The following is a 13,087-nucleotide window of genomic DNA, read 5'->3' on the forward strand; positions in this document are numbered from 1 at the left end:
TACTATGCTATGATATTCAGTCATTTATTCACTGAATTAGTTAAGAACATTGTATTTTATCAGTAACTATTAGCAATCTGGAGTTATTATAACACTGAGAAAAAAGTTCACACTAACAGGACTATGCTTTCAGACTTTCTACCTACAAATCGAAAGAGTTCTACTACAGCAATTTACCTGTCATTTAAAACAAAATACAAAGGAAATATTTAATTTTCAAAGAACAACTCCCTACCTCTTTGTGTTGTTTTCTTTTCAATTCAAACATGGATTCTCCAGTGAGAATTGTACAATTAGTATTGTAGTCAATTAAATGGAAAACTTGAGTCTGTGTATAAAGCAGACCTTGTTTCAGAGCTTGCTGCTCCTCTGAAGCTGCATCCTAATGTGTTATACTTTCTCTCTAGTTTCTGCTGACCTTTGCTTTTCTTCTACACAAAACTTATGCAGTGCAGACCTCACACACTCATTACAGAGTGACCTGGAATAGAGATTACCGCACAAGACCCCAGTGTTCTCCAAGTTTCTAACGCCAAAATATTTATATTGATTTGTCTCAGAATTTTCCTTTTGGCAAAAACAGTTCATTCCTTTCCCTTCAGGGTTCAAAGGGCACTTCATATGATATCTACTGCCTTCTTTTTGCATGTGTTTTGTTAGCTTTGTCTGTCATCTTCAAACATCAAGAGCCAGAGCAATAACTATTGCAGCAGATGCTTAAGGAAATTCAAAAAGTAAAATACAATTTCCATATCCCACAGGCCAAATATTCTAAAATTAATAAATTCAAGAGTTATTTGCTCCTGCTACAGGCAATCCAATATGAACCAAAGTTATTGTCTATAAAAAAATACCAAGGCTTTCTGAATGCTAGTTTTTTTGCTAACTCAATTGACATATTCTAGCAATAAACCCAAGTAGGAAATCACATCTTGCAACTGGCTGCTTTTACACCTGACACTCTGGCACCAGGGAAATACACGGTTCCATAGTCAGGAGTGCTAGACACCCAGAACAGAGCAGGTGAAGTCAGAATCTGACCCTGCATCACAGTAGCAAACCCTATCTTTCAGACATACAAAAACTTCAAAGAAAATTGAATCAGTGACCAACAGGTTAAGTCACCATCATAATATTCCCCTCACCCCAACACAACAATCTGTAATGCATCTTACAAGCTCAGAAACAGAACAGAAAAGAGAACAGTTACAAAGCGTCACGCAAGTTTCTGTAGATTATATACATGTACAAATTAAATCACAATAATGCTTTGCAGCACAGTCAAAAGGATAGGGTTTTTCAGAAATAGCCTAGAGGATGGAGCTCCCTATTGCAGGCTAATGGAATATGGCACTATCAACTGCCTGGTAGATAAATTGGAGACAACTTTCAGAAAATTCAAGATGAAGGGCCAAAATGAGGGAAAAAGTCTGAAATAGTAAAGACTAAAAATGAGAAACAAACTCCTTTTTTTTTTTCCAGTACTCCCTCCCTTTTTCTGCCCCACTTCAGATGATTGAAAATTATGAAGAGTCATTTCAATCATTTTTTTTCAGATTAACTGTAAGGGCTCAAGGTTTAAAAAATGTCACGTTTGATATATTACCTATGATACCTGTGAGAAACTGCATTATTCGTGAGATTAAATGCTGAGCTAACTTCTTCAGGAAACTTTATTTATGCTTTGTAATCCTTGCTTTCAAAATAAGCTTGTGTTATCAAATAGTTTACAATTTATGTGACGTATCCGATACCTCCCAATTCTAACAAAATTCAAACTGGTTTATATACAATACAATTGCCTCTCTCCCCATTTCCTTTACTTGGAAAGTTTTAGCTTGAGGTGTAGCTTACCAGTATCTACTGAAGGAATACCTTCAAGCAGTGTTACAAGCCCAAAGCAAGGATAACTTAAAAGGTAATTTTATCTCAACCTATTTCCTTCTAGATCTACTTTTTTTTGAAGTGGTCATCTTGAGACTGTCAGAATCCTGGCTTCTGATCAAAGAGTTTACCCACACAGAAACACAACAATCACTGTTGAACAGCAGAGCCATGCTTCACAGCTCATCAGAACGGGGAACATGGAATGCAGTATCCATCTGAAGTTGCAGTGAAATTTAACAAACAGGATGAAATTACTAAATTCAGCTAAAGTATCAACTAATACTACTGTAGCCTTTCAGAAAACTTCTCATGCAATACTTCAGTTTTAAGCTTTATGCAGCAGATGATCACCACCATTACAGGACAAAAACCCCACAACGGAAGCAGCAGCACTTTTTGCAGTGTCTCAGAGACGTACCATCAAAGGTTAGCTAAGGATATGAGTGTGTTCAAAGCTGATGAGATCGCAATTCTGAGTCATATAGCACTACACAGTGACCCAACTGACTAAAGTATGTTTTATGTGTTTTGCTCTTATTCTTTTAAGTTTGAATAATTTTTTTCCAACAACTTTTAATTTCTAACATGATTAGCAAAATACATTTTGTTTGAAAGATAATAATAGTGCTCCTTCATCTGACAGAGTTGTACGCAGTGCATCCTAGAGACTACAATTCATGCTCCTTATCTGTCTGAAATACTGGGGGAAACAGAACATATAATCAATGTTTAGTTTCCTCAGATCTATCTCAAAAATGCATGAAAGGATATAACTTATTACTATCCTTTCTAAATGAACATTATTGGGTTATAATCTTCATACATCTGAAAGTATTAGATTCTACTATATAATCTATATATGTGTATTGTTATCTAAACCAGAATACCACCAAAACACTTCAGTCAAGCCTAAACAAGTACTTGCACAGGCACAGAATCATATTCCCCTTATTCATTTTCTAACTTCGTACTTAACAAGCTTTTTCAGATTTAAAAATACCGTGGTTAAAAAAAAAAAGTAATTCCATTCCCCATTCACCCTTAAACACTTCTGAGTTATTGCTTCCTCAAAATTTCTTTGGGTAGCTACAGTATTATGACCACTATCTTCTCTTTCCACTTCCCACCACAGAGCCTTTCCTCATCATCAGTAACAGCAGAACAGAAGCCAATGCACACCCTTCTGGCATGGCTTGCTCACTGTTTCACACATGCTATTTCAGTAGCTTTCTAGTTGACAAAAAACTGGTTTTTATTTTTAAAGCAGAAAAAAAAACCAAAACGCTGATGTACTTTTGTTTCATACTTTCGTCTTCATATAATGAGGTTTTGCTCCATAATGAACGTTTAATCTATTCGACACTTTGTCTCTTTTAAAATAAAAGTAAAGAAATATTTTGCACTTACCTAAATTGCCATCAATGTACATGAATTTGAATGAAGAAAACCGTGAAAACATATAAAATAAAGTTAAAATCGACAAGTATGCGTACAAGTCTCAACAGAAGTATTAAAAAAAAGCTGAAGAAAACAGGAAACAACAGTACAGTGGAAAACAGAAAATAAGGTGAATGAATGTGCTGAGCCTACTGGCTTTAAAATACCTTAAAAGAGACTTTCTCTGGTCATAAATGCTATATCACAAACTTGAGTTGAAAAGATTGAAACGGATTCCTTTTTCTTGAAAAGAAACATATTTAGTATAAAAATTTGGGTTTTTTACTATTCCTACTAATTTGGTTCATTAATGTGATAACATACCTCAGGAAGCACAGCAAAACACAAACAGAACATTTCCATTTCTCACATCACTAGTTTTACCTGTTGTGTGTAACCTTGTACTCCAAAAACATCCACAATAAGCTTCAAAGTTTGTGGTGTTGCACACATTACACAGAGACAATGAAACAGGCTAAAAGGTTTTTATATCACCATAATCTCCTCTGACCACCTCTGTTATTTAGGAACGAGGGACCGCCTTTCCAACCAGTAATCAAGTGCAAACATAGATTTTTTTTTTTCCTTAATATGCATCAATCTGGAAACTCAAACCGAAAACCCAATTGCTGGCAACTCCCTGCATATTCCATTAGGATCAAATATGGAGAATTTCAATGGACAAACAGAATGTCTCAGAAAGGATGAACAGTCTCAGAAGGGAACAGAGTGAGGGAGATAACAGATCTTCAGATTCTGCATTTAGAGAATGCCAGCAGCATCTAACCAACAGACTGTTCAGTTTGGAAGTAGGCAGGGTATATTCCCACCATGGAAATCACTGGGAAAAGTTAAGTGGCATGCTTCTTTAAACAACAACAACATGACTATATTAATACATCTTTTTAAGCTATATATAGTTTTACAAGTATACATAAATAATATATTTTTTTTAAACTTTACTGACTAGTTTCCCAGATAAGCTAGCAAAGTTACAGCAAATTAAAGTATAGCTCTTGCTTCTTAACTTTTCTGTTCCAAAGCAGAAAGATGACTAAAAGAGTGTACTTTGTGTGATTTGCAATGCACCAGAAAGCAAAATAAGTGAATGGTATTGTATGGTTTGGGGTTTTTTGGTGGTGGTAGTGGTTTTGGTTTGGGTTTTTCTTAAGATTGTGTACATTGGCCTGACCAAGGTTTTACTAGGAATACTGTTCAATTAATATCAAGACACGAAATATAATTTCAGAATATTTTTAGTGTATTCTCTTTTACTTGTCATAAATCAAAGTAAAAACGAAAAATATGTGAAATAACACCGAGCAGCTACTCCATTTTGACTTGATGAGTGCACATACCCTTAACTACTGATTATTTTATCAGCTCTATTCTGTTAATTGCAGCATCTATGAGTTATTCATATTGTTATAGACATAAAAAATCAGGGAAAAAATTATATTCAAAACTATAAGCCTCTCAGAGGAACTGTTCACTATGCTTTTTATTCTCTCTCTTCATCTCATTAATAAAAACCAAACTCCTGCAGTATGAGGAAAAGCATTAAATTTCAAAAGATCAAAAGTTACAACATTTTCAAAGAATACATTAAGCAAATTAAAATTACCTGTTTTTCTGTAAGGAAAAAAAAGATCAAACTCACCACTGATTTCCAAAAACAACATATAACCACACCATGAATGAGAAAGAGCCACTGTTCATCGCACGCAGCAGTTCATTTCATATTAGCTACACAGTATTAAATAATGACATTTATAAGTAGGGAAAACGGGCATTAGTTTGTGCAACTGAGTTTACAATTTATTTTTAAAGTGTCGCAGTAAATCTAATTCGGTTATTGGAATGTCATAAAAGCAACATGTCAACCAATAAACATTAAAACATTACCTCAAAACCAGCTAATCCAAATGGATATGCTACTTCTCACTCTTTTTTTGACTGACAGGCAACAATCCTTGCAGTGAATACTGCTGAATAATTTCTTATGTCCTCCCAGTTCTTTCCACCTCATGGCCTTCTGCGCTCCATTGAAACCCTCTACACTAACTCTTCTGTACAATGTAATCAAGGAAGATTAGAGAGAGGACCTGTCTACCTGGAAAAAAAAATTCTACATCTCTGGTTAAGAAATTGCAAACGGATTATTCCAGGATGGAGAACCACTTCAAATAGTTACAAACATGTACAGTACTACCTGCCTCTATATATAGAGAATCATAGAATCATAATCAATCCATATATAGAGTAACACTAATAGTGCTGTTATATCATAGAACCTAGAATGGTTTGGGTTGGAAGGGACTGTAAAGATCCTCTAGTCCTCGCCATGGGCAGGGATATCTGTAAGTAAAATAATCTTAAAAAAAACCAACTATCAGGAATGTCCAAGTTACTGTCTGTAAAGTTCTTCATTGTCTCTGTCTGCTTCCAAAAGGTTCATTTTTAATCAATTTTATATCGATACACATCCTACTTTTTCAGACTATTTCTTCAATTTGTCAATTTTTATTTGTAATCCCATTTTCCAGTGTTTTTAGCACTTCCCAGCTGACATTAGCTGGGTGCATAATACATACTCATTGTTCAGAACACTGACGAAAGTCTCAAACATATAACAGATCCCTACCAGGTCCTACAATATATCTTTACAATTTCACCATGAATCACTGAAAATTACACCTAGACGGTATTTTAATCAGATAGTCATCCATATAAGAACAATTTCATCTCGTATGTTTCCCACCAGCTTGCTAACAAAAATCTTCTGAGGCAACGTAAAAAGTTTTCATACTGTAGTACATTACTTTTTTTCCCCTTTATGCATAAAGCCTCTTGTCGTGTCATCCAAGAAAATCAGACTTGTTTGCCATATTGAGTCTTGGTCATCTTTTATATTTTTCCCATACTCCTTATATTCTAGAAATAGCTACTATTTAAAAAAAATTACAAATAATCAATACAGTTTACAAACTTTTCTTCTTTCATTGCTCTTATAATAGTTTTCCAGAAGTCACAATAAAAATCTCAAATTTATAATTCACTCATTTATCTATCTTTTTTTGGACAGGCAGGTAGATTTGTCCTTCTTCAGTTTCCTAGGAGATCTCAAAGTTGGCTATGAGACAGAGGCCAATTTCATAATGCCCAGCCAATCTGAAAACAGTTTTTAGTGCTTCAGTAAAAAACTTTTTTAAGAAAAGAAGTTTTATAAACAAGTAACCCTCAGACACACAAGGACAGATCTATCAGCTCTCTAGTATAGATGTGATAGATGGCACTACTTCTTTTGTCTTTCCGTTTATAGCTTTTTGATAATTTTAATTGAAATTAGTTGTTCGAAAGAATCAATAACCATGTGGGTAAGTAAGACTGGCAAACTAGCTGAAACAGCCAGCATGGAAGCCATTTCTTCAGAAAAGTTCCTCTCCAAATGCTTACAAGAAACCTAAGCAGTAATGGTTCCAGCACTAAAGGACCAGAGGGATGGTCCTTTCATACATATATATTTGATTACAAGAGAGGAAATAGCAGAAACACACGGTCAAGTCATAAACCCAACAGAAGGCCCCTGTGGAGTTTTGCTGGAACCTGTGGCTGGGCTTTGTACTGTCTGACACATCCTAGGCAGCGCAGAGAAAGGGATGAACAGCGAGATAAGTAATTGTCCTCATGCTATTAGGTTATTCAGGGCAGTAAAGACAAAAACCAAATGCAAAGAAGGATTTTATAAGACTAAGCAACTAGGAAAGGGCTGGCAGGTGAACTCCAGGGAGACACATACAACGTTATACACATCTGAAAATAATCCTACCTTCATGCATAACAAGCTGAGATGTAAACCGATTATAATGTCTGCTGAGATTCTTCAGTTATGATAAATATTTCTATTAAAATATTAGCTCAGTAGCAGGAAAAAATGAAATATGATCATCCAAAGCTAAAAAGAATAAATGGAGTACTGGGAAAGATGTACAGAATAAAAGGGCAAACACTAGAACATCAATGCATAATCCATTTGACATCTGTATTATAAAAACTTGATCTGTTTTGGTCTCCTTATCTCAAAAAAAAAAAAAAGTCATAGATCTCTTTGATTCAGAGAAAAATCAAAAAAATGTCAGAGTTTCATGGAAAGAACTACCACAGATGCTAAGATTCTCCTGTCTGGAAAAGAGCTGAGGGAGGCATGTGATGACAGTGTCCTATAAAATCATAGGTGGCACTGAGACTGGCACCAGACATCAACCATTTAATGTTTCTTCCAGTACAAGGAACAGGAAATCCTAGCAAAAGCAGCCAAAGTCTAGTGCAAAAGCAAGGAGTGGTTCTCCATACAACATGTTAAGCTGTGGGATTCACTGTCATAAGAAGTTGTGGACACTAGGATTCTACATAGATCCAAAAGCAACTGGCTTACTTCAAAAAAAAAAGTCCACTCAGAGATATTAAGCATACAGAAACCACAGCTGGATCATAAAAAGTACTTGGTGGAGATATCACTGTAAACTAGGTCTATTCTATGAACTTTTGGACATCGTTAGCAATGAAATACTGGGCTACCCAATATTTATGTTGTTTTATTATAAAGTAAAGATTAATGTTAAATATACAGATAGGGCAAAATACCTTTTTTGTCTTCTGCTAGGTTCACCCTTACAAGAAAGTACTTGTCAAAAATAAAAAAGATATAATCTTCTACAAAATGAATGAATGAACAGGAGAACTTATAACAGAGTTACTAATTTACTTTCCCATCAAGATGGGGAAATAGCTTTTAGGGCAAAAAACAAATGCATAACCACTTTGGCACACGACAAAGTCTCTAAATAACAAATTCAGATTCTAAATGCTAATTATAAGATAGTAATGTGACATTTCGGTAAGAGCATTTGAATATTCCTCCTACTATTAAGGTGACACCAACTATCAAGATTAGAGTGTGCAACCAATAAGGTTTTTGAATAGCAGAACGTCCACCAAACATGTTTTTGATAATATGGGTTCTAGCAGTGTCCTAATGCACCTACTATAAATGAATAGTCAGTAACTATTACTGCCAGTCTGGCTACAGAAGTTACACGAGAAAATAATAAATTAATTCACTGTTCTGAATTCCTGATGAAGGCCCAGCCAGTTTCCTATGGCAGTAACTTGTGTCAGGCTGGTTAGTTCCACAGATACTTTGGTTCATCACATGCATAAGAGGTGGAAAGTTTGGTAAGAAGCACTGATGATCTCAAAATCAGAAGTAAATTAAAAAACTCAGTTGTTGCTGCCTGCCAGTAAAGAAGTTTAGATTGGGAGTCTGGAAGTGAGAGAAACACAAGATTGTGTTTTTGTCTGGGGAAAGTTAACAGATGGTCTAAAAAGGAGCAGATTTAAAATAAGACCAGCAGCCAAAATGTGTGCGGAGACAGCAATACTAGATTTTTTGATCTGTTCTGTGCCACCGTTTTGTATAGTTTTGTGAAATAGCAGAGAATCTCACAGCTTGACCATATCTTATTCATCCAGATTAAAATAATCTTTGGAAAAAAATGTGTTATGTTGTGAGTAGAAGTATTTGAAATACGTATTTACAAGATGATCCTTTTCTAAGACACAAGTCTCCAAAATCTTGCTGAAACACAGCTTCATTCTGTAATGTAGAATTACAGAAGGTTGCATATGGGGATTTAATATCATATCTTCTTTTAACTTTTTAAACTAGGCAGCTAAATCCCTGTACAGCTCATACAAAATGAGTTTTGGATGTTTATTTATACATTTATTCTGGATGTTTATTTACACTGTTCCAGAAGTGGCTCATTTACCTCTTGCTGAGCATATTTAGACTGTTGCTTAAAAAAAAAAAAAGAAAAACACACAAAAAAACCACCCACAAAAAACACGAAGCAAACAAAAAAACCCACAAAACAAAACACACCACAAGAGAAAGCCTCAAAAATAACAAAACAGGTACTGACAATCATTCTCCTCCGCTATAATGTGAAAGAATGCTGCATGAAGGAAATTATAACCTGCATTCAGGTTCTTATCAGTGTGCTTTCCTACTGCTTAGCAGCCAGAGGCAGATAGATCAAAATAGGCAATTCTCGCTGTAAATGTCAAACTTGTTCCAGCATAGGATACAGTACCATAAGGAAAATATCAACTACTTAGCTGTAAATCAGCAGAAAGAAACTTTCAGAATTACTTACCTGATTTTCTTCATGGGAAACTCTCATTTGTTCTTTAAGAACTGACATTCTGGCTGCTTCTTCTTTCCTCAATACTCTTTCTTTCTTTAGTTCAGGACTCCAGAAAGTTTTGATGCTATTCATGGAGGACCCCAGCTTGCTGTCTTTAATGTCTAGTTCTTTTCTGAGAAGGTCATTCTCCCTCTGTAGATCCTTAAGCTGAGCCTGCAGGTCTAACATGGTACTATCTCTAACTTGTCTCAGCATAGAAGGAACCTGATGGTGGTGATGGTGTGAAGATGCGGTCAGACCTCCATGCTGATCAGTGTAAGAAAGGACATCTGTGTGTGAAAGTCCAGCTGAAGCAATATTTGGACTGCTTCCCATAGCTGTGACTCTACCCCCATACACAGCTCGATTTGTAGCCCTTCCAAGAGTCATTGTGCCCTTTGGGAAAGTAGTAGAAGCTACACCTTCATGGTCACTCAGATACATCGGTCCAGATGTTGCATAGGCTGCGTTAAGGGACTGGATGTTCTCCATTGATAATGTCTTACCTGTTCCTCCTCCTCCTCCACTACTTGTTCGCCTATGGCCCAGGCGAGGAGATCTTGGCAAACGAGGAGACCTGGAGGGACTTCCTTCCAAGTTGCTGATTGTTCTTGCACTTCCATACATTTTTCTTCTACTTTGAGGTACTATTTAGTAAGAAATTAGTAACACTAAAGTTGAATATTAAATATATAATTCCAGCTAGAAAGATTGACAGTTTCACTGCATTCTTCCAGTAGGCAAAAAACTATTGTTCCTCCAAAGTCAAAGACCTGAAAAAAATATATTATAAAATTAAGTCAATTTTTATCTTGGAAAATCAGTTTACAAGTAATCAGCATATATCAGAAAACAAAGTAACACACTTCCTAGATTAATTACTTTAAAAATAGAATTTACTAGCACCATGCGCCCAAAACTGTATTTTAGTTAATAAGTTAATGAACTTAAATGACTGACCATGTGGAATTTAACATAAAGGAGGAAAAAACTAACTGATGTTGACATTAAGAACTACACAAGGCATGATATTACATTTTCAAAAGACAGTATAGAAGCAGCAGTTCAGCAGTTCTATTTATTCTCTGGATTAATTAAGACAGAACAAGGAAATAGGAAGAGGTTTTAATTTTTGCTTGGATTAACAAAGAGGATTTATATAGGAAAACGGATGAAGGAAACATTTCTAATAGTTCAGCTGTAATCAGTAAAAACAATTTTGCAACAAAAATTAACAATAAAACTAGGTTAATTTGAGCGAATATTTTATTTTAAACAACTAAAATGTATTACAACACAGTATTCATTGTTCAATGAAGTACTAGCTTGCTAAAATTTGTTATCAATAAGCTTCCTGGGGAAAAGGTTGCATGACAGTAACCTAGGTTTTAATTTAGAAAAGGAGTGCTTGTGAAATAAAATCATCTTTCCTTTTTTTTTCTCCTATGGATATCTTATTATTACATCGATAGAACTATTCTCATAATTTATTTGACCAAGCAACAGACAGATGTGGACCAATGCTGTTTTCAAATTCTTCAATACTATCATTATAAACTTACTCAAAACTTGGTATATGTGTTAACTTTACATAGCATAAATGTAAACAAAATAGGACTTTAGGATTATGTAGACTTTATTTTTTTCATAAAAAAAACAAATCTGACCATTTCAATAAATTTGTGATGTTGATTAAATAGGTGATAATTAATCAGATCTAGTACCATTTATTTCAAAGGTAACTAGAGGAAGAACAAAAGCTAGCTTCAGTCAAATCCAGTAATCTTTAACCATACCCTCAAGGCACCTCCATTATCTATAGATACATTATTTCTTAGTGTTTTAATACATATGTTCTACATTTGCTGTGAAAAAAGCCTCAATGCAGGGGCAGGCAAAAGGATGATTTGATCTCATACTTATTAGTAATCTCTGGTATATTAAATCCAAATTGATAATGTCCAAATGGAGATCAGTGTCGAGTGGCATTCCCCAGGGATCAGTACTGGGACCGGTACTGTTTAACATCTTTGTCAGGGTCACGGACAGTGGGATCGAGTGCACGCTCAGCAAGTTTGCAGATGACACCAAGCTGGGCGGTGCAGTTGTCATGCTGGAAGGAAGGGAAGCCATCCAGAGGGACCTGGACAGGCTGGAGAGGTGGGCCCATGCCAGCCTCATGAAGTTCAACAAGGTCAAGTGCAAGGTAGTACACATGGATAGAGGCAATCCCAAGCACAAATACAGGCTGGGCGGAGAATGGCTTAAGAACAGTTCCAAGGACAAGGACTTGGGGGTGTTGGTTGATGGATAAAACTCAACATTGGCCAGCAATGTGTGCTTGCAGCCCAGAAGGCCAACCGCATCCTGGGCTGCATCACAAGAAGTGTGGCCAGCAGGGCAAGGGAGGTGATTCTGCCCTGCTACTCTGCTCTCGTGAGACCCCAGTTCTGGGGTCCCCAATATAAGAAGGGCATGGAGCTGCTGCAGCAGGTCCAGAGAAGGGCCACAAAGATGATCAGGGGCTGGAGCACCTCCCCTACGAGGACCGGCTGAGAGAGATGGAGCTGTTCAGCCTGGAGAAAATAAGGCTTTGGGAAGACCTTATTGTGGCCTTCCAATTCCTGAAGAGGTCCTACAGGAAAGCTGGGGAGAGACTTTTTACAAGAGCAAGTAGCAATAGAATGAGGGGGAATGGTTTTAAAGTGGAAGTGGGTAGATTTAGACTAGATATTAGGAATAATTTTTTTACTGTGAGAGTGGTGAAACACTGGCACAGGTTGCCCAGGGAAGCTGTGGATGCCCCATCCCTGGAGATGTTCAAGGCCAGGTTGGATGAGGCTTTGAGAAACTTGGTCTAGTTGGAGGGGTCCCTGCCCATGGCAGGGGTTGGACTGGATGATCTTTAAGGTCCCTTCCAACCAAAACCATTCTATGATTCTATGAAATCCTCACCAACAATATTAGCATAAAACACTATGGATACTAATGATGCTAGCCAACAAGCAGCATGCCTTGACAGGACAAGGCATAATGGTTTTAAACTGAAAGAGGGTAGATTTAGACTAGATAATAAAGACAACATTTTTTTTAAATGAGGGTGGTGAAACACTGGAGCAGGTTGCCCAGAGAAGCTGTCAATGCCCCATCATTGGAAGTGTTCACAGTCAGGTTGGACAGGGCTCTGAACTACCTGATCTAGTTGAAGAAGTACCTGCTCATTGTATGGGTGTTGGCCTAGATGACCTTTAAAAGTCCCTTCAAGCCCAAAGCACTCTATGATTATCCACTGATGTTCATTATCTCACACAAGCATATATGATTTCTATGACATATGAATTTTAAGAATTGCTTGGTATCATGCTACATTTTCATCTAGTTTAACAGTCAGCCTAGTCTAAAGCATTTTTGTCTCATTAGAATTACCAGTATGCATCTGAATTAGCTGGGATGTTTCAGTTTGTTCCAATGACTATTACAGAACAGTAGTCATTCTTGTGAATTTTCAACTCTTT

The 13,087-nt window shown here is 36.4% G+C and overlaps 1 protein-coding gene across 1 annotated transcript; it reads right to left on the reverse strand.

Annotated features, from left to right (window-relative positions):
- Window positions 1-9,542: 9,542 nt before the first annotated feature.
- Window positions 9,543-10,339, reverse strand: LOC104543693 (ERC protein 2-like; the record flags this gene model as incomplete). Its single annotated transcript, XM_010188359.1, has 1 exon — window positions 9,543-10,339. A coding segment is annotated over exon 1 (657 nt), but the record flags the coding sequence as incomplete, so codon positions are not given.
- Between the last annotated feature and the right edge of the window lie 2,748 nt (window positions 10,340-13,087).

This window comes from Mesitornis unicolor, unplaced genomic scaffold (assembly GCF_000695765.1).
Source record: "Mesitornis unicolor isolate BGI_N332 unplaced genomic scaffold, ASM69576v1 scaffold22477, whole genome shotgun sequence".
In the NCBI taxonomy this organism is placed as follows: Eukaryota; Metazoa; Chordata; class Aves; order Mesitornithiformes; family Mesitornithidae; genus Mesitornis; species Mesitornis unicolor.